At 46.1% G+C, this 21,770-nt stretch overlaps 4 protein-coding genes across 5 annotated transcripts in view; 2 read left to right on the plus strand and 2 right to left on the minus strand.

Moving 5' to 3' along the window:
• The window catches only part of LOC132570975 (zinc finger protein 420-like), a 48,738-nt gene extending 46,809 nt beyond the window's left edge, over positions 1-1,929 (plus strand). The window contains exon 10 of the mRNA XM_060237611.1: positions 729-1,929. Within this exon, the coding sequence (XP_060093594.1) occupies positions 729-1,714 (986 nt within the window). The 3' untranslated portion in view covers positions 1,715-1,929. The remainder of the gene's footprint in view (positions 1-728) is intronic.
• Positions 1-21,770, minus strand: part of LOC132571892 (uncharacterized) — an 851,656-nt gene that overhangs the window by 165,711 nt on the left and 664,175 nt on the right. The window lies entirely within an intron of this gene.
• Positions 1-21,770, plus strand: part of LOC132570973 (oocyte zinc finger protein XlCOF6-like) — a gene marked incomplete at its 5' end in the record, with an annotated part of 164,420 nt that overhangs the window by 79,404 nt on the left and 63,246 nt on the right. The gene's annotated exons all lie outside the window — the stretch shown is intronic.
• The window catches only part of LOC132571319 (zinc finger protein 501-like), a 34,332-nt gene continuing 22,520 nt past the window's right edge, over positions 9,959-21,770 (minus strand). The window contains exons 1-5 of one of the 2 annotated variants that reach the window (XM_060238124.1): positions 16,592-16,722; positions 15,070-15,256; positions 14,854-14,902; positions 13,121-13,216; positions 9,959-11,001 (exon numbers count right to left, since the gene is read on the minus strand). In XM_060238124.1, the coding sequence (XP_060094107.1) occupies positions 9,962-11,001; positions 13,121-13,216; positions 14,854-14,902; positions 15,070-15,162 (1,278 nt within the window). In that variant the 5' untranslated portion in view covers positions 15,163-15,256; positions 16,592-16,722 and the 3' untranslated portion in view covers positions 9,959-9,961. Of the gene's footprint in view, positions 11,002-13,120; positions 13,217-14,853; positions 14,903-15,069; positions 15,257-16,591; positions 16,723-21,770 lie in introns of those variants that run through there. The other variant, XM_060238126.1, reaches the window with a different exon arrangement.

Raw genomic sequence — 21,770 nt, forward strand, 5'->3', positions numbered from 1 at the left:
ACTGAGAACAAAATTCAGGCTAAATGGTGCCTAATCTTGTGGACAATATTCAGCATTTATTTATTTGCTTCTATGGATCTTTTGTTGAAGAACTCACAAAAATCAATAATGCTATAAAACACTTCTGATTGGGAGTGGTTCTTTGGAGAGAGGTGATGAGTCCAGGGGAAGAGATCTCTTGGGGTGCAATGCATGCTCCCTTTATTGGTTGTCTTCTGTGAATTCTCACCTGTGATCCTGCCCTTTGTTTTAAGGACTGCAAGCAGCATTTGTGAGGTCATTGCATCTACCTGCACAACAACCCTGGAGGCAAAAAATCTTGGGAAAGCATGATTAGCCCAAGACAATTCTAATGTGTAATATAAGCTGGGAGCTCAGCTTGAGTCTCTGTAGTTCTATTGTAAAGCTCAGCCCCAAAGTTTGCATTCAGGAAGAGATTTGATAGAGGCTATCTCATCCAGCCTCCTGTTTCCCTAGCTACAGTTTCCAGAAGGTTCAAAGGAGAGGAGAAAGTCTCCTCTAGAATTGCCTTAGTGGTAGCCAGCCTTCAGAAATATTTCACTGAGGCAGCTTCTCTGTGATGAAACTTCCTTCCAAGGAAGAAACAAAAGGCAATATGTGGCAGGATTTGTCTCCCCTTAAAGTAATGTCTGTTCTATCGTTAAGGCCTTCTGTTTTTTATTCTGGTTTCGCTTAGAAGTCTTACCACTTTTTGTTCTTAATCCCAGAGGCAAATGGTCTCCAGAATATGCCGAAAGGAGAACTACTACAGCTCACAATGGAAGGGAATAAGCAGAGAGGAGAAGCTGAAACAAAACGAAAGATGGGGAATGAATCCCAGGAGATCCTGCCATACCATGGAAGAATCAATTGTCCTGTGTGTGGGAAAACAATCTGTTATCAATCAGCATTTGATACACACTGGAGAATCCACACTGGGGAGAAACCATATAAATGTTTGGAATGTGGAAAGACCTTTGTTCAGAAGGCACATCTTATGCAACACCAAAGAATTCACACTGGGGACAAACCTCATAAATGCTTTCAGTGTGGGAAGAGTTTTGCTCGGAGTGCCAGCCTTACCGCTCATCAACGAATCCACACAGGGGAGAAACCATATATATGCTTGGAGTGTGGAAAGAGCTTTGCTCGAAGTTCAGCTCTTACTGACCATCGGCGAATCCACACTGGAGAGAAACCATATAAGTGTTCGGAGTGTGGAAAGAGCTTTGCACAGAGAGGTAATCTCTCTGCCCATCAACGTATCCACACTTCAGAGAAACCATATAAATGCTTGGAGTGTGGAAAGTGCTTTGCTCGGAATACAGAGCTTACTATCCATCGACGTGTCCACCAAAGAGAGAAACTATATAAATGCTTGGAGTCTGGAAAAATGTTACTTGGAAATCCAAGCCTTATTGTCCATCAACAAATGCAGCCAGGAGAAAAATATAAATGCTTGGAATGTGGAAAGACATTTTCCCGGAGTTCAGGCCTTATTGTCCATCGACGAATCCACACAGGGGAGAAACCATATAAATGCCTGGAATGTGGAAAGTCCTTTATTGCAAGTCCAGGCCTTATTGTCCATCGACGAGTCCACACAGGAGAGAAACCATATAAATGCTTGGAGTGTGGGAAGACGTTTGCTGGAAGTCCAGGCCTTATTGTCCATCGACGAACTCACATAGGCGAAAAACCATATAAATTTTAAGAATGTGGGAAATAACACATATCTAAATATTCATCTCATATGTCAAAAAATGCACATTAGCTAGAGAAAATCCATCTGCTATTTGATAAGGAAGCAAAAGTTTACTCAGCTAGAGGGATTTCCTTTAACTAATCTGTAGTAGGAGGTTCTGATTAGGGGTGTGCATTCAGTTCACCTAAACTGAAAAAAATTATTGAATAAATATCCTGTTGTTACTTACTTGGTATTTTCTAAGATGAATGCAATTTTATATAATAATAATAATAATAATAATAATAATAATAATAATAATAATAATAATAATAATAATAATAATAGATTTTATTTGTATCCCGCCCTCCCCGCCTAGGCGGCTCAGGGCGGCTGACAACATTTTATACATTTACAGTGATGAATAAAAACTTTAAATTTAACAATAAAAGATTAAACATTATAAAAACCAGTTAGTATATTTAAAATACATAATTTAAGTTGATTTAAATTAATCTGGCAGCGATAGTGATATTCTGGCGCTGGTTCTGCCAGTTTAAATAGTTCCATAGTATTGTAGGTCCCTAAGCAGGACCATGCTGGCGGATCCTATTATTCACAACAATTCAGCAGTCGATGTCGATGTATGCTCGTTTAAAAAGGACGGTCTTGCAGGCCCTGCGGAACTGGTCAAGGTTCCGCAGGGCCCGCACTTCCTCCGGAAGCTGATTCCACAGGGCAGGGGCCGCAGCTGAAAAGGCCCGTGCTCTGGTGTTCTGGAGCCTGACCTCTCTCGGCCCAGGGATAGTCATTTTATTTTTTCCGACTGACCTCAGTGCCCTCTGGGGTTCATATGGGGAGAGACGGTCCCTCAGGTAGGCTGGTCCTTGGCCATATAAGGCTTTAAAGGTAATGACCAACACTTTGTACTGGACTCGGTATGTAACTGGCAGCCAGTGCAGTCTGCGCAGCCTCGGCCGTATGTGCTCCCATTTCGGGAGCCCCAACAGTAGCCTGGCCGACGCATTCTGCACTAGCTGCAACTTCCAGGTCCGGCACAAAGGTAGCCCCAAGTAGAGGGCATTACAGTAGTCCAATCTTGAGGTGACCGTTGCATGGATCACTGTTGCGAGGTCGCGGCGCTTTTGAGGAACTATTTGGCTACTGAATAGATGAACCCCATTAAAAGCCGAAATTCTTGGAAGTAGAGGGGAGTGAAACTGAGCATTTTCATGGTTCGAAGGCATTCCAGCCTAACAGCTTGGCAGTGTGCAGGTCCTCTGTTAGGCTGAAATGCCTTCCAGGACCTGCACACCAACCTTGCTGTGAACCATTACAATGGTCAATTTTACTCCTCTCTGCTTCCAAGCAGAGGGAAATGAAATGGACCAGTTTAATGGCTCAGAGGCATTGCAGCCTAACAGCGGGATGGGAACGCCTCCCCGCTGCCAGGCTAAAATAGCTGCATTTCAGTGATCCTTTTTGCTCTCCCCGCAGAAGGGGGGAATGAAACTGGCCCTGAAATGTTTCCTCAGGGGTCATTTTGTAGAAAAAAAGGTGGTGGAGCTCATCCAGGTATGGTATTGTTATACAGCTGCACCTACTATTCATTGGACAAGGTGGGAAGGAGGATGTGGAACTCTCAGAAAAGTTCAGGAGCTGAACAAGGTAGTGGTAGCTGCATTCTTGTCCCATCGAACAGCTTCACTCATCAGTAGCTGGTCTCTGGCAGAGAACACATCTCCCCTTTGTGGCTTACAGAGTCATTGCAAACCCCCAAAACACAGTGGTTCTTTTCACCTATTTCCACCTCCCAGTAGTGACATCCTGAGGTGAAGCCTTAAGTTGTTAACATGGAAGGGTACACGCTGAAGCGCCTTGGGCTGTCTGGCAGATCTCGCAGATGATGCTCCACAAACTTGATGGTCTTGTGGGCCTTGGACACCACAAGGTTGGGGTGGACTGTTTCAGGGTCAAAGGTCAAATCTCCGGTCAGCTTTTTAATGATTTTGCACAGGATGTAGTATTGTCTGGAGAAGTTGCAGAAATTTTTCTCTAGCTTGATGGAAATCAAAGTCGGTTCTTGGTCACAGTTCAGTGGTAGATCACCACTTAGCACAGCATGATATGGCCCACCATAGCTTCCAGATCACCAATGTTGACATTTGGGTAGTTGTGTTTTAGGATTCTTGAAAGTGGACTTTCCCTAAAAATCTGAAAATTATTTTTAACTCTTCTGATTGTTCTGACTGATTCTTGTCAGACCTGATTCAGAGACAGCCCTCAGCATTTAATTAACTTCCCAGTATCACAGACCGCGGTCAGACCCACCATTTAATCCATCAGCAAGGCACTCCTGTTTGTCTGTCCTTATTTGAAATGTTGCCTGATCAGACATCCCAAACATAATACGCCTTGCAGAGTGCCTGTCCCATCGTTGACTGATCAGATGGCCCGGCCTTTGCGCATGCACATAAACAATGCTGCTGATTAGCTCAACCTCGTAGGGACTATTTTCTAGAAGGTAAAGGTAACCCTGTGCAAGCACCAGTCATTTTCGACTGTGGGGTGATGTTGCTTTCACAACGTTTTCACGGCAGACTTTTTACGGGGTGGTTTGCCATTGCCTTCCGCAGTCATCTACACTTTCCCCCCAGCAAGCTGGGTACTCATTTTACCGACCTCGGAAGGATGGAAGGTTGAGTCAACCTCAAGCCAGCTACCTGAACCTGCTTCTACTAGGATCGAACTGAGGTCGTGAGCAGAGGGCTCTGACTGCAGTACTGCAGCTTTACCACTCTGCATGGACTAAATAATGATTATGTCACAAAATTCAACCCAAAAAAATTAAAAAGAAACATTTGCAGTTGCTCAGAATGCATCTGTTGTGGTGCTTAAGGCACCTGGGAGCTCCTGTCACCTTTCACTGATTCTGTGGTTATGCGTGTATCACTAAGATTTTTTTTAAAATGGCGCTGATCTGGGATGCAAGTTGTGATGACTCGCTAATGCTGGTGTGATCAGACAGGGAAAATCCGTTTTTGGCCCATCAAGCATTTTGGACCGGATTTTATCCACTATCAAAAAAGTCCGACAGGAAGTCACTCCCACAACTCACCAACTGTCATCTGAGAGCCAGTTTGGTGTAGTGGTTAAGTGTGTGGACTCTTATCTGGGAGAACCAGATTTGATTCCCAACTCCTCCACTTGCAGCTGCTGGAATGGCCTTGGGTCAGTCATAGTTATCACAGAGCTTGTCCTTGAGCTCTCTCAGCCCCACCTCCATCACAGAGTGTTTGTTGTGGGGGAGGAAGATAAAGGAGATTGTGAGTCGCTCTGAGACTCTTAAGTGGAGAGTGGAATATAAATTTAATGTCGTCGTCTTCTTCCAATGTCGTATGGGCGTGCACTTTAAATCCGAGCATTTGCTGCTGTGTCAGATAAAAACGTATGTCTGACCTCAGCCACAGGGACTATTAACCTATTTTGTGCCATGGACCAAGGACAGTCTGTTGAAACCTACAGACCTTTTAAAATTAGTGATGAGCGTAAAGTGATAACTTTGAATTTTTGCAGCAACTGTAATGTGATAGGAAGACATCTGTGATTTTTTTTAAATTTTCAACTTTATTGAACATTATGAAACAACAATACAGTATAATATTGTTTAAAAGTTCACCATGAGTGAGCAATAGATTATAAAAGTAGTAAAATAAAAGAACTAAATAATCCTTAGGTTACAATTTAATGAATGAGATCTATAGCTTCTAGGAAAATAGAATATTCTGCTTTCGATGCTAAAATTCAAGAAAAGGAAGTTCATACCCCCCCTCCCCCCCAAAAAAAATCAGAGCACCTGCTCTGTCCAGGAAACCCTGGTCACTTATTTTTTACCTATATGTAGAACAGTAAGTTTCATTCCACTTTTCCTAACATAAAACTTGATTGTCTGTTCGTATGCTTCGGCGTGTTATGGTTGGTTACTTTGACGAATGTCCATCCGATGTCAATGCTATTGTACTGTACTGAAATTGTTAAAATTAATAAAAATTATACATGTGAAAAAAGAGGATATGATAGTCCATCCACTATTTCACTGTCTTGTGAAATACTTTTCCAGTGTGGAATGCCTGGACAGGCTAACAGGTATTCACAGGCTCACAGTGTATTGCAGCTGTCTGAATGAGGCATCTTTGCTACTGACAGTGATTGCTATGAATGTTCCTGACATGGGTGGATGGGTCCGAACTGAAGGAGACTGACCGAGAGAGATATCTTGGAGTCATGGTAGATAACTCACTGAAAATATTAAGACAGTGTGCAACTGCAATAAAAAAGGCCAATGCTATGCTGGAGATTATTAGGAAGGGAATGGAAAACAGCCAGTATCATAATGCCCCTGTATAAATCGATGGTGTGGCCTCATTTGGAATATTGTGTACAATTCTGGTCACCGCACCTCAAAAAAGATTATACCGTTGGAATGATTAAAGGGTTGGAATACTTTCCCTATGAAAAAAAAGGTTAAAATGCTTGTGGCTTTTTAGCTTGGTGGGGCAATGATAGAGGTTTAGAAGATTATGCATGGGATAGAGAAGGTAGAAAAAGAAGTACTTTTCTTCTTTCTCACAATACAAGAACTTGTGAACACTCAATGCAATCTCAGTCAGTTAATAATGGATAAAAGGAAGTACTTCTTCACCCAAAGGGTGATTAACACATGGAATTCACAGAGATGGTGGAAGCTACAAGCATAGATGGCTTTGAAAGGGATTTGGATAAACATATGGAGCAGAGGCACATCAGTGGCTATTAGCCACAAGGTATAGGTGAGGCAAGTGATGCTCTGTATTCTTGGTACTTGGGGAGGGAGGGGGCAACAGTGGGAGGGCTTCTAGTGTCTTGGCTCCACTGGTGGACCTCCTCATGGCATCTGGGCCATTGGCTTGATCCAACATGGCTTCTCTTATGTTCTTATGAATGTATACTGGGCACTCCATAATACCCTATGGTATCATAACCAAATCTATCTAAAAACATTTATTACAAGGTTCTGGCTTCATGCAGAGGTTCATGAGCTGATTAGCTCTCCTGGATCAGATCAATTTATTTCTGACAAAGGGGTACACCTCAACAACATTTGTGGTTTATTACAGGTATAGTAAACAAGTGATACTACTGGAGGATCTTTCCTTCCACTCTATCCTTTATTGTAACGTAACTAGTTGCATCTTTAACAGCAACTAACTCAAAAGAAAACTATACCATACATTACTGCTACATAGATCATGAAACAACAATTACACAAAATATTAAATATTACATTTAAAAAATACATAAAATATAAATTATTAACATTAAAATACCAACAATTTCCCTGATCTCTTATAAGATTAAATGTCCCCTCCTTTACAAAATAAAGGGGATTTAAGAACCTCACTGAGGCAACAGAGCCAGTGTGGCACAGTGGTCCAAGGGTCTGACTAGGCTCTTGGGAGACTCAGGGTCGAATCCCACCTCTGCCAATGAAATCTGCAGGCTGACCCTCAGCCAGCAGCCCACTCTCAGCCTAACCTCCCTCTCAACATGGTTGCTGTTAGGATCAGAGGTGGAATTCTATCAGGAGCTCCTTTGCATATTAGGCCACACACCCCTGATGTAGCCAATCCTCCAAGAGCTTACAAGGCTCTTTTTTGTAAGCTCTTGGAGGATTGGCTACATCAGAGGGGTGTGGCCTAACATGCAAAGCAGCTCCTGCTGGAATTCCACCCCTGGTTAGGATAAAATGGAGGAGAGGAGAACAATATGAGCTGCTCTGAGTTTGTGCTGGGAGAAGCCAGCACTGCTTGACCTGTATGTGGATGTTTAGAAAGACTGTGAAACTACATGTGTGGTCCCTGTTCCGGAGCCTGAGAAGCTAGATTCTGTGAAATGGCTGATCCAACTAGTGGCAACGTTGCCAGAATGGTATGGCCAGATCATGAATATATGAACATATGAAGCTTCCTTACAATGAATCAGACCCTCAGTCCATGAAAGTTAGTATTGTCTACTCAGACTGGCAGTGGTTCTCCAGGGTTTTAAGCTGAGGTTTTTCATGCCTGTTTGCCTGGACCCTTTTTAGTTGGAGATTGAACCTGGGACCTTTTGCTTACCAAGCAGATGCTCTATCACTGAGCCACCATCCCTCACATGGGACACTTCATGAATTTGTATTTTTGGACACTTGTGAAGAGCCTTTTTTCTGAATGCTTGGTGTCTGTTTGAACGTTTAAGTGGTCTTTGTGGGATATTTATCCCTTCCACATAGGGATGTGTTTTGGGTCAAGATGCTCATTATGTTAAATTGTGAGTCGTTCATATGAGAGTCACTTTGATATTACAGAAAAAATACACAATCTTTTGCTATTTTTTTTTCCATTTCTGTAGTAATTATGACCATAGGCCATTTAGCATTCCTTGTTGTTGCCATGCCCAGAAGATGGCAAACAACCTCCAGGATCCCTTGTTAAAGTGGCCTGGAGAAAAATTCCTGCCTGACCCCAAAGTGGCGAACAGCATGTCCCTAGGTGTATAAGAAAGGGCCATGAGAACTAAGCACTGGTGCCTGCCCTCCTTCTCATGATCTGCCTAATTCACAGACTCAGCATTGCTGTCAGATGGCCCTCTCTAGCCTCTGTTTACAAACCTCCAAGAGCTCACTACCTTCTGAGGAAGCCTGTTCCACTGAGGAACTGCTCTAACGGTCAGGAAGTTCTTCCTAATGTTTAGCTGAAAACTCTTAATTTCAACCTGTTGGTTGTGACCAATGTTCCCTCTAAGCTGTGGAGTCTTGTGAGCAAAAATTCTACTTTGTGAGCTACTGCGTAAGTTACTTTGCTCTTGGGCCATTTTTCCTGAGCCGAGACAAAAATGTGTGAGCTAGAGGCTAAAAAATTGTGAGCTAGCTCACATGAACTCAGCTTAGAGGGAACACTGGTTGTAACCCAACCTTCTGGGGCAACAGAAAACAACTCTGCACCATCCTCTAGATGACAGCCCTTCAAGTAACTGAAGATGGTTATCATATCACCCACATTTTATAATACACTGTATTCCAAATACTTTTAGTACTTTTAGCACAGAATTGAATATGCCTTAACTCAGCGGTGTCAAACTCATTTGTTACAAGAGCCATGTGTGCCATGAGAGCCAGTTTGGTGTAGTGCTTAAGTGCACAGACTCTTATCTGGGAGAACTGGGTTTGATTCCCCACTCTTCCACTTGCAGCTGATGGAATGGCCTTGGGTCAGCCCTAGCTCTGGCAGAGGTTGTCCTTGAAAGGGCAGCTTCTGCGAGAGCTCTCTCAGCCCCACCCACCTCACAGGGTGTCTGTTGTGGGGGAAGGAGATAAAGGAGATTGTAAGCCTCTCTGAGACTCTGGTTCAGAGAGAAGTGTGGGGTGTAAATCTTCTTCTAATGCCAGGTAGGGGAGATATAAACTGTTTAAAAGACAGCAGCTGGTACATTTGAACATTTGAAGCTGCCTTCTACTGAATCAGACCTTTGGTCCATCAAAGTCAGTCTTGTCTTCTCAGACTGGCAGCGGCTCTCCAGGGTCTCAAGCTGAGGTTTTTCACACCTATTTGCCTGGACCCTTTTTTGGAGATGCCGGGGATTGAACCTGGGACCTTCCACTTCCCAAGCAGATGCTCTACCACGGAGCCACCGTCCCTCCCGGTAAACTCTGAATTGGTGTCTCTTCACTGCAAGGTCTCATGGACTGGGAGAAGGGTGCAAAGGAGAAAACCCCTATGGCAGACTGGAGACCCAGAGGTGCAGCTCTTAGACGATGCTCCCACACTGCTTGACTGTTGCATATGAGGTTGTTCCACCATGCTGAAGCCACAACTGGAGTGGCTCCATTCATTCCTGCTCCCCACCCTCCCCGGCAGTCTCCTCTTTCCTCTCTTGCACCAGTTGCTCGTGGACCGCATAACACCCTTGGGTGGGCTGGTTCCATCCCCTGGGCCTTATGTTTGACGTCCCTGAATTAACCAATACCAGTTCAACAACTATATAATATGGGTCTGATTTAGCACAACCCCCCCCCCCCTCGCAAATGATGATGCCCAGTAAAGGTGGGCTTGAGGCTGAATATCTACCAATATTGAAAACATTTGTATGGTTTCTCTATTGTGTGAATTTTTCGATGCAAAACATGGCTTAGCATTTATATGGTTTCTCTTGTGTGAATTCTTAGGTGCACCAAGATACGCCTTTTGAGCAAAGCTCTTTTTAACAATCCAAGAGTTTATTTTGACACCCCTCTGTCCCCATGTGGAGTCTCTGATGAGCAGTTAGGCTGTCACTCCGAGGAAAACTCTTTCCACACTCCAAACATTTATATGGTTTCTCCCCAGTGTGGATACGTTGATGGATAGTAAGTCTTGCACTCAGAGCAAAGCCCTTTCCACATACCAAGCATTTATATGGTTTCTCTCCTGTGTGGCTACGTTGATGGGAAGTAAGGTGTGAATTCCAAGCAAAGCATTTCCCACACTCCAAACATTCATATGGTTTCTCCCCCGTATGCGTACGTTGATGGGAGTTAACCTGTGACCTCCGAGCAAAGCTCTTTCCACACTCCAAACATTTATAAGGCTTCTCCCCAGTGTGGATACGTTGATGGGATGTAAGCTCTGAACTCTGAGCAAAGCTCTTTCCACACTCCAAGCATTTATAAGGTTTTTCCCCTGTATGGGTACGCTGATGGTTAATAAGCTGTGTGCTGTGAGCAAAACTCTTACTACACTCCCAGCATTTATATGGTTTCTCCCCGGTGTGGATGCGTTGATGGGAATTAAGGTATGAACTCCGAGCAAAGCTCTTCCCACACTGCAAGCATTCATATGGTTTCTCCCCTGTATGGGTACGTTGATGGGATTTGAGATCTGAACTCCGAACAAAGCGCTTTCCACACTCCAAGCACTTATACGGTTTCTCCCCAGTGTGGATTCGTCGATGAGCAAATAAGGAATCACGCCGAAGAAAGTCCTTTCCACACTCTAAGCATTCATATGATTCCTCCTGTGTGTGGACTTGTGGACGCACAAGAAGCGTGCAGTTCTGAGCAAAGGTCCTTCCATTCTCCAAGCAGTTGTGATTTTTTTCCCCTGTGTTAATTTTGTGGTGTCTATCAAAAACCTGGGATTCTGCACCCTGAGAGGATTCATTCCAACTTTCCCATTTTATTCCACTGATACTTTTCTGCTGTTTTTTCTCAGGTTCTTGGTTTTGCAGTTTCCCCTCGGACTTGTTCTGGAGACCATCAGCCTCTACAATAGAGAGAAAAAGAGTGGTAAGCCCTTGAGGCAAAAGCACGGTCATGAAGGCCGTTAGTAATGACGGGACAGAAACCATTTGACGGGGAAACAAATCCTGCCCTGAATTAATCACCTCTTGCATCTTCGTCAGAGGGCAGTTCCATCACAGGCAAGGTGGACCAGTGGAACCTCCTTGTTTAGAGGCAGTATCTCTCTGAACAGGGGTGCTTGGGGCATGTTTCTCTTCTCATGAACTTCCCAGGGATTCCAGGTGGCCGCTGTCTGAAACAGGAAGCTGGACTAAAAGGAATCTCTCAGATTGCTTCATAACTGAACAGCATTCACTGGACAAGGGGTTGCCAAACTGTGGCTCGGGAGCCACATGTGGCTCTTTCACACATATTATGCGGCTCTCAAAGCCCCCACTGCCTCGTTGGCCAGCTTGGAGAAGGGATTTCTCTCTTTAAATTTCTCCAAGCCGAGCCAGCCAGTGGCTTAGGCAGGGGTGGCCAAAGGTAGTTCCCCAGATTTTTTTTTGCCTACAACTCCCATCAGCCCCAGCCACTGGCCATGCTGGCTGGGGCTGATGGGAGCTGTAGGCAAAAAAACATCTGGAGAGCCACCCTCGACCACCCCTGGCTTAGAGAATGCATCTAAAGTTGCTTTCTTTCCACCTCTCTCTCCCTCCCCCCATCTATTTGCCATCCTCCCTCCCTGTCTTGCGCATCTCAAACATCTGACGTTTATTCCATGTGGCTCTTATGTTAAGCAAGTTTGGCCACCCCTGCACTGGAACGTGAGTTCACAGAAGAGCTTTACACCCTCACCGCAGAGACCCAATCTGAGCAGCAAACTTGTAAAGCTCACTGTTCTTTACACCCCCAATTAGGTTTGGCCTCTCAAGCTCTGTGTTCTGTGGCCCAGACTGCACACGTGAGGCAGGTGGCAACTAAGAAACTAGGAGTTTTCTGTGGTAGCCCCCCATCATCATCATCATCATCAGATATTGGATTTATATCCCGCTCTCCACTCCAAATCTTAGAGTGGCTCACAATCTCTTTTATCTTCCTCCCCCACAACAGACACAACAGTGAGGTGGGTGGGGCTGACAGGGCTCTCACAGCAGCTGCCCTTTCAAGGACAACCTCTGCCAGAGCTACGGCTGATCCAAGGCCATTCCAGCAGCTGCAAGTGGAGGAGTGGGGAATCAAACCCGGTTCTCCCAGATTAGAGTCTGCACACTTAACCACTGCACCAAATAGGAATTTCCCCTGTTTGAAGCTCACTTGGAGTTTCACTTTATCGTTTTAAGCTGTTTTCTGGTCTTCTAACCTGATGACTATTTCTAGAGTTTTCTCAGGCAACTCAGTGGCCATTTTACCATTGTTTGTTCCCTTGGCTTATGAAATTGATCATTTTATTAGTGATTTTATGGAACGGTTTTGATTTTTTGACCCAACCTGAGCAGGTCTGATGTGAGGCAGCATATAAATAAATCTATGTTTATTAAAGCCGAGCAGTAGAAGAAGGAGACTGTAGATTTATACCCCACCCTTCTCTCACCAAAGCGGCTTGCAATCTCCTCCCCTCCACAACAGACACCCTGTGAGGTGGGTAGGACTGAGAGAATCATAGAATCATCGAGTTGGAAGGGACCTCCAAGGTCATCTAGTCTAACCTCCCTGCACAATGCAGGAAACTCACAAACACCTCTCCCTAAATTCACAGGATCTTCGCTGCTGTCAGATGGCCATCCAGCCTCTGTTTAAAAACCTCCAAGGAAGGAGACCCCACCACCTTCCGAGGAAGCCTGTTCCACTGAGGAATTGCTCTAACTATCAGGAAGTTCTTCTGCCGTTTCAAGGACAGCTCTACGAGAGCTATGGCTGACCCAAGGCCATTCCAGCAGTTGTAAGGGGAGGAGTGGGGAATCAAACCCAGTTCACCCAGATAAGAATCCACACACAACCACTACACCACTAGCTCTCTAGAAACATTTCCCACCATCACAGATAGGCCAGGATTTTGTTCCCTCTTTTAGCATCTCTTTCACACTTCAGAAAGCTTTCCAGGCTATTCTCAGGCTGCTGCCTTGAGAAATGCCCCTGTTCTCCAAGAGAACACAAGATACCTGCTGATCTCTTTCTTCCTTCTGGGTCCTGGGGAAGTGAATCTTCTGCTTCTTCCACAATGGATATGAAATCTGGTTTAGGAACCAGAAGTCCTCCTTTGGGGGAAAGAAACAGACCGGTGACTTCTACACATTCCAACTCTGAATCCGAGCCACTCATAATGGCAAAAAGGAAAAATCATTTTTTTTCAAATGCCTAAAATATGCATCCAATGGGTGGAGGGCTACTGCTGGGATCCAGAAGAATTACTCTAGTGATCCTGCTAAAGTGAAGAAGAGAAGTAGGGGGCAGGGAAGGGAAGCCCTCACCCAAAAGGAGCCGCCATCGCAGTATGACACTGTCTAGGCCAGTTCTAACAAAGGGCCTCTGTCTAAGGGCTTTTCTGCCTTTGAAGAGACTCTTCAAGGGTGGAAAAATGTGGTGATGCAGGCTCGTAGCCAGAAAATTTTAGGTGGGGGGGGGCTCATGGAATAAAATTTCAGCTGGAGGGGCCCCTAATCTCTCCGCCACCGCCACTCTGGCAGCCTCCGATCTCCCCATCGGATCATAGAATCATAGAGTTGGAAGGGACCTCCAGGGTCATCTAGTCCAACCCCCTGCACAATGCAGGAAACTCACAAACACCTACCCCCTAAATTCACAGGATCTAGCCTCTGTTTAAAAACCTCCAAAGCCCACCACCTCCCAAGGAAGCCTGTTCCACTGAGGAACCGCTCTAACGGTCAAGAAGTTCTTCCTAATGTTGAGCCATCTTTTGATTTAATTTCAACCCACTGGTTCTGGTCCTACCTTCTGGGGCCACAGAAAACAATTCCACACCATCCTCTATATGTCAGCCCTTCAAGTACTTGAAGACAATGATCATATGGAAGGGAAGTGGGGAGGAAGCAGCGGAGGCAGCAGGTACTTTTCCAGCATCTCACTGGTCCTTCCTTTCGCCACCGCCCCAGCGCTAAAGGTCAGGAGAGTGCTGGAAGGCCAGCAGAGGTGCACTGGCCTCCCCGCGGCTTATCCCACTGATCAGCTGATCGGTGGGGGGAGGCCTCAGGTTCGTAGCCACAGGAGGCCAGGCCCCCCACCCAACCCGCCCCCGGACTTTTATGGCCCCTCCTTTCCCCGCTCTCTCCACTGCCACTTTTCTGGCAGCCCCACCCACTCACCAACCCGTGAAACAGTAAAGAGTGGGCTCCTGGGGCTCTATCAAGGCGCCCCTCCATCCCAGCCAATCACCTGATCGCGGGAAAAGCCACGCCGAGGCCAGCGGTTCTTATGCCGGGTTTCCGGCGCGCTCACCAAGTTCAGCACTGGCTGCCCCAGCCAGACGCCTACAGAAAACTACAGCCCCTGATGTAGCTAATCCTCCAAGAGCTTACAAGGCTCTTTTTTTGTAAGCTCTTTTCCCTGTAAGCTTGCCTATAAAGGCAAGAGCAAGATCCATGATTCCCTGCAAAACCAAGACTGATATTTGGATTGAAATTGTGTGTGTTCTCTTTTTTGTAAGCTCTTGGAGGATTTGCTACATCAGGGGGTAAGGCCTAACATGCAAAGGAGCTCCTGAATAATTCCACCCCTGCTTTCAAGGTTTGTTAACTCTCGACACTCCTTATCCTGCGGAATTTCTAAACTGAGAAGTTGGAGTGGAGCATCTGTCCCACAGAGAGCCAAGTGGGCACAAAAGCCCTTACAATCAAGGAGATCATCCAGGAGGGACAATTCCCCCTTTTGCTCTTACCTGGAGGAGCTGCTCTGTGGTAATGCTCCTGCATGGTCTTCTCCTGCACCTGAAACAGAGGTGGGGATCCCAAAAAGGGGAGACTGATAAGAAAAAGGATAAGAAACTGGCTAGAGTGGGTTTCAAAAAGTTGGGCCAATCTATGTGGATTTCAATGACATCTTTGATCATATCCTGTGCCCCGCCTCACACACCGCTAAGATGAACCCCCCTCACCTGCTGGTCCTGATTCTTTCCCTCTGCCTGACTCAGGAGGAAGCCTTCTGCCAGGGCCACCGCCTGGGAACTGGTCTCCAGCTTGCACTCCATCTCAGGGGGCAAGATGGCCAGGAACTGCTCCAGGATCACTAGGTCCAGCCTTCACCTGGACCAGTGGATTGCTTTTGTCCTCTGCCAGATTCCCCTATAAAGGCAAGAGCCAGATCCATGATTCCCTGCAAAACCAAGACTGATTTCTGGATTGAAATTGTGTGTGTGCATGCACACATATATGTATATATACACACGTGCACATATATGACACCTGGAACAGAAGAAGAAAAGAAAAAGGAAAGGTTCCCTGTGCAAGCACCAGTCGTTTCCGACTCTGGGGTGACGTTGCTTTCACAACATTTTCATGGCAGACTTTTTACGGGGTAGTTTGCCTTCCCCAGCCTTCCCCAGTTTTTTACACTTCCCCCCCAGCAAGCTGGGTACTCATTTTACCGACCTCGGAAGGATGGAAGGCTGAGTCAACCTTGGGCCGGCTACCTGAATCCAGCTTCCGCCACAATCGAACTCAGGTCATGAGCAGAGAGTTCAGACCACAGTACCGCAGTACTGCTGCTTTACCACTCTGCGCCATGGGGCCGCTTAACAGAAGAAGAAGTGAGCTCTTAATCATGAAAGCTCATACTACAATTAAGGGTGTTAAGTCTTCTGGACTTCAGTTTGTTTCGCTACAACAGACAACAAGTGAAATGAGTGAATAAGCAGCAGGAGTAAGCAAGTAGTGCAGTGGTTAGAATGTGAGATTAGATCTGGGAGACAAGAGTTTGGCTCTCTTCTCTGCCACAAAAGCTAGCTGGGTGAACATGGGGCAGTCACATATCCTCAGGCTAACATACCTTACAGGGTCGTTGTGAAGATAAATTGGAGAAAGACAGAATGTGGCAAACCACCGTAGGTCTTCACTGGGAAAGATGGGGGGCTATAAATGATACAGGCAATAAAAATTGGTACTTTGGGAAATGACACAAAAATATGCCAAGCCACAGAAGGGACCCAGAAAAGAAGATTTGCTGGCAGGAGTTTTTTTTTTAAAAAAAATAGAATTGCATCGTCAGAAAGCCATAGCAGTGGAGAGAGGAACCCTTCTTAAAATTCAAATTGGCTTTTCCAGACCACGCCTGCACCATAGCAATGCCAAAAATTGATACTTTAGGAAAGGACACGAAAATATGCCAAGCCACAGAAGGCACCCAGAAAAGAAGATTTGCTGGTGGGAGTAAAAAAGACAGAAAGCCCTAGCATAGTGGTGAGGGGAACCTTCCAAAAATCCAAGTTTGCTCTTCCAGACCACACCTGCACTGCACCCCAGCAATGCCAGGCAGAGAGCAAGAATTACAACAAAATGCCGAAAACTGCATCTGCAAAAAAGCAGAAGGAACTCAGCTCTGCTTCCAGTGAAGAGGAACTTCCAGGGAGCAAGTGGAGAAACTCTTGGGAGAAATGGAGCCCATAGTCTTTTACTGCTTACCTATTTTGCTTTTGGAATAAACCTCCGCCGGAGCTGTCTCTCCTCTCCTTCCCCTGAGGGCATTAGCAAATCACCATGCGCTTGGGACAATGGATCAGGAAATGACGACAGAAAGTCACCCTGCCTTTCTCGGTCCCTGTCTAGGAATGGGCACTCTTTCCATTTAACCCTTAGACTGACTCTACAGAAGGCGAAAGGGACCTCCTCTTGGCTTCGCCGCCGTTCCAGATGCTGCATCGGTTTACCCGTCAAGCGCCCCTCCGATTTCCCTGCAAAGGGCGGCGAAGGAGAAGGCAGGATTCGAACCCCGCCCCCTTTCCATCCTAGTTTCTGCTCATTCTTGTCTCTGAAGCTAAGGGTGGTGGTGGGGGGGGTGTCCTGGGGTTCAGAATTTGGAGAGAGGATGGGAGGGAGCTAGTCTGGAGTCACTGAATGCAAATTCGTCCCTCGCTATATGTTGGGGAAATGTCATCCTCTGTTCTTTTAAGAGCGTGGAGGATGCTCAGAATCTTCTGGCCAGGCGAACTGGTTTGAGCAACACAGAGCATTTTCCAGGCAGTGACTGTGCTGTTCCCTCCCAAGAAAATATTTTTTCCTGAGGAGTGTGGCTTGATTTGGGGTGGGGGGCAATGTTTCCTCAGTGTTCACTTGAGAGCCAGTTTGGTGTAGTGGTCAAGTGCATGCACTCTTATCTGGGAGAACCGGGTTTGATTCCCCACTCCTCCATTTGCACCTACTGGAATGGCCTTGGGTTAGCCATAGCTTTTGTAGGAGTTGTCCTTGAAAGGGCAGCTGCTGTAAGAGCTCTCTCAGCCCCACCCACCTCACAGGGTGGCTGTTGGGGGGGGGGGTAAAGGAGATTGTGACCATGGACAGAATGCCCATTCCTAGACAGGCACTCTGAGATTCAGAGTATAGGGTGGGATATAAATCATTTTACCGACCTTGGAAGGATGGCTACCTGAACCAGCTTCCGCTGGGATCGAACTCAGATCGTGAGCAGAGGGCTTAGACTGCAGCTTTATCACTCTGAGCCAAGAGGAGATGGATAAAAATGATAAAGGATTGTGATGGAAATGCAAAGACACAGATGGTACCTTTTACCACATGTGGTGGTCTTGTAAAAAAAAAAAACAACCTAGCAAATATTGGAAAGAAATACACCATGAAATTCAGAAAATCTTGAATACAAAATTTGCAATTATCAGAGACTATGTTATTAGGAATTCCACCAGTGAACACAGATAGAACACAGCATAAATTGCTTAGGTAAGTGTTCACTGCAGCCAGAGTAATATTAGCAGCGAAGTGGAAATCTGACTAGGCTCTAGGACAGGGATGTCAAACGTGTGGCCTATGGGCCAGATCAGGCCCCTGGAGGACTCCTATCAGGCCCAAGAACAACTCATTGTCATTTGCTTCCTTCTGCATCACAGCCTGCTTTGCCAGGCTTGCTCAATCGCACAGGAGCTACAGAGCAAAGCCTCTTATTTTCTCCATTGGCTGACCAGCACATGAAGCAGCCTAAATGCAAAAGCTTTCAATGCCCAGCCATTTCATGTTTTCCTCTAGATTTTAGGCTCAAAGCATTGACCATGAGATTTCTATAATGAATGTCAATAAATCAAAAGTAGGTTTGCAACTTACAGAAACACCTGGACACATACTTAAGATTGCTCCAGCACAGACATTGTCTCCAGATGCTCAGCAAGATTATCATTGGCCATGCTGACTGGGGCTGATGGGAGTTGTAGGAAAAAACATCTGGAGAGCTACCCCTGCCATAGGCTGTTAAAAAAACAAATTTTTGCTGGGCTGCTAGGCTTTTTAGCATGTTTTAAGTTTTAAAAGGTTTTTGTAATCTTTAATTATTTTTGTCTGTGTCCTTTATAATGTTTATATCTCCACTACTGGCATTACATTTTATTACACGTGGCCCAGCCTGACAAGGTGTCATTCATGTCAGATCTGGCCCTCAACAGAGTTCGACACCCCTGCTCTAGGAGGTCTGGGTTCAACTCCCACCTCTGCCAAGGAAATCTGCAGGCCAGTTGCCCATTCTTAGCCTAACCTACCGCTCAGTATGAACATATGAAGCAGCCTTATACTGAATCAGACCCTTGGTCCATCAAAGTCAGTATTGTCTACTCAGACTGGCAGCGGCTCTCCAGGGTCTCAAGCTGAGGTTTTTCATGCCTACTTGCCTGGACACTTTTTAGTTGGAGATGCCAGGAATTTAACCTGGGACCTTCTGCTTACCAAGCAGATGGTCTACCACTGGCACCATCCCTCCCCTACAATATGGTTGTTGTTAGGATATAGTGGAGGAAAGGAGAGCAACTTAAGTTGCTTTGGGTCCATTCTGGCGGAAAAGGTGAGCTATGATGTTTGTTATGCATAAAATTTTGGATGCAGTCTGGCAAAAGGGATGATTACTCTTAGTATTCTTTCATCCAGTGTCACTGCAGCTTTTTTAGCAGGAGACAAAACTACTAATTCTGTCAGCAAACTATCGTAATATATGGTGCACAGCACACAGCAAGAGGGGGTAGAGAACCCAATCTCAAACAACATAATCTATTAAAGATAAAAGTCTGTGATGTCTCTTTATAAGATATATTTATGGCATGAGACAAACACCTTACATTTTATAACAATATGTATCGAGCTGAAAAATATGTGCCAGATTTAGCACAAACTGAAGATGATGATGCAGGATAAATTTGGGCTTGAGGCTAAAGATCTTACGACACTAAAAATATTTGCATGGTTTCCCTCCTCTGTAAATTGTTTGATGCGAATCATGGCTTAGAATTTATATGGTTTTTCCCATGTGTAAATTCGCCCATGCGCAAACTGGAGAGTCAGTTTGGTGTAGTGGTTAACTGTGCAGACTCTTATGTGGGAGAACTGGGTTTGATTCCCCACTCCTCCATTTGCAGCTGCTGGAATGGCCTTGGGTTAGCCATAGCTATCGCAGGAGTTGTCCTTGAAAGGGGACCTGCTGTGAGAGCCCTCTCAGCCTCACCCACCTCACAGGGTGTCTGTTGTGGTGAGAGAAGATATAGGAGATTATAAGCCACTCAGAGCCTCTGAGATTATAAACCACTCGAAAACCTTGAAATAACAAAGTTGGGAGGGCAGGCTCTGTTCAGCAACTTCTCTGAATATCCTCCAGGCCCCAAGTAGAGGTCAATCACCAGAGGTTGACAGGACTTCCAGGTGTGTGCATGCACACACAAAGAAATACCAAAGAAAACAACTTGAAATTGCTACTTAAAAAAAAAAATCAGTTTACAAACACACAAAAAGTTACAAACATAAAAGATCAACATAACCTTGGAACAATCTCAGAAGAAGCATCAGGCAAGAATAAAAACAGCCTTGAGCTGCTGGCACAACCTTTTTTTTATTTCCTGAAATTTTTCTCAAAAGTGAAATATTTTGCTATTCTCCTACACTAGACACCACTTGCAAGGGGGAGAGCACATTAAAAACCATCTAGGGTACACCCACCCTCTTCCATCACAAGCATAAGACAAACCATTTATCTACTGCCTGCCTTAACATCTGATAGCTAAGGATGAGAAAGGGTTGGGTGTTTGTTTTTTTACGATTGAATTCTTAGACCCCAATAACTCTGCGGGTCAAAAGTATATTTATTAAATATGACCATATTATCTCAGCACCAAAATAGCAAAGGCAACTTTCTAAATTATTCCTGGAGCCCCACAGTTAAGTGTGTAGGAGACTCAAGACTATCTGAAGCAGTCAAAGAGTCCAAATATCAAACAGCATAAGAACAAGACAAGCAGTAAGACTACTTTCAGTTAAATACAACCACGGCCGGATTAAACCCTGTGGAGGCCCCTAGGCAGTTGAAATCTTGGGGGGCCCCTCGCAAATTATCTCTGAGTTGGAGCACCCACTCCACTGCCCATGCCCCTAGGCAGTCAAACTCTGGCGGGGGGGGGGGACCTTGCCAATTATCTCAGAGACAGAGCGCCTGCCCCACTGCAGCCTGCCGGCAACCTCAAAAGCCCCTTTGACAAAGCTGTGGGGGCAGGGCCGGATCTACATATTTTTTAAGGGGGGCAAAAGTAAAAAATGGTGCCCCTTATATTTCCCCTTAATCTATATAAGGCAGTTTCATGTCTGTGTTCATGTGAAACGTTGATTATAGTTGGTTGCCAGACGGGGCCAGCCTTGATGGAGTCTATATTGCTTCTGTTGAACTGTCTGGAATGGCTAAAGCAGGACAGGGATGTCAGTCAGACCCTCACACAGGGAAGAGCAGGAAAATAAAGTCAGGATTGCTGGAGAGACCAGTGAGAGCCACATGCAGCACAATGAATAAGGCTGGCCGCCTCCCCACAGCTGCTGCTGCCTTCCCGCTGCCTCCTCCTTGCAGCCACCGCTGCCTTCCCGCTGCCTCCTGCCTCCTCCTCGCAGCCGCTGCTGCCGTCCCGCCGCCTCCCCGCAGCTGCCGCCGATCAGCCGCCTTCCTGCAGCTGCCACTGCCTTCCAACCGCCTCCTCCTCGCAGCCACTGCTGCCGTCCCGCCACCTCCCTGCAGCTGCCACTGCCACCGTCCCGACGCCTTCCTGCAGCTGCCACCTTCCTGCTGCATTCCCGCAGCCGCCACTGCCTTCCCACCCCCTCCCTGCAGCTGCTGCCGCCTTCCCATTGCCTTCCCACAGCCGCCTTCCTGCCACCTCCCTGCAGCTGCCTCTGTCTTCCCGCTGCCTTCTGCCGCCTCCCTGCAGATGCTGCTGCCTTCCCGCTGCCTCCCTGCAGCCACCACTGTCTTCCCACAGCTGCCTTCCACCTCCCCCCCCACCCCTGAACACACTTCACCCTTAGCGCAGGGCCTGCCTCTGTTACTGAGAGAGAGAGAGAACCTGCAAACCAGTCTGACTCACAGAAACAAACAGGACTCTTTCTTGCTGAACTGACTGGAGGCTCTAGAGCAGGCACCCCAGAGAAGCACTGCACACAAAACATGGAGGGAAACTTTGCTGGGCTTCTCAAGGCACTCCCAGACAACTTGGTCTTTCTGCTGTCTCTTTCCCTTCCCCCTCCCCAGGGAACGAAGGGAAGTTGTTGTCCCCCCTCCTTCTCTCATTTGCACTTGATAGAAAGAGCAAAGGGAACTTTAAAAAAAATCTGTCCTCTGCTA

The sequence above is a fragment of the Heteronotia binoei genome, chromosome 5 (assembly GCF_032191835.1).
Source record: "Heteronotia binoei isolate CCM8104 ecotype False Entrance Well chromosome 5, APGP_CSIRO_Hbin_v1, whole genome shotgun sequence".
In the NCBI taxonomy this organism is placed as follows: domain Eukaryota; kingdom Metazoa; phylum Chordata; class Lepidosauria; order Squamata; family Gekkonidae; genus Heteronotia; species Heteronotia binoei.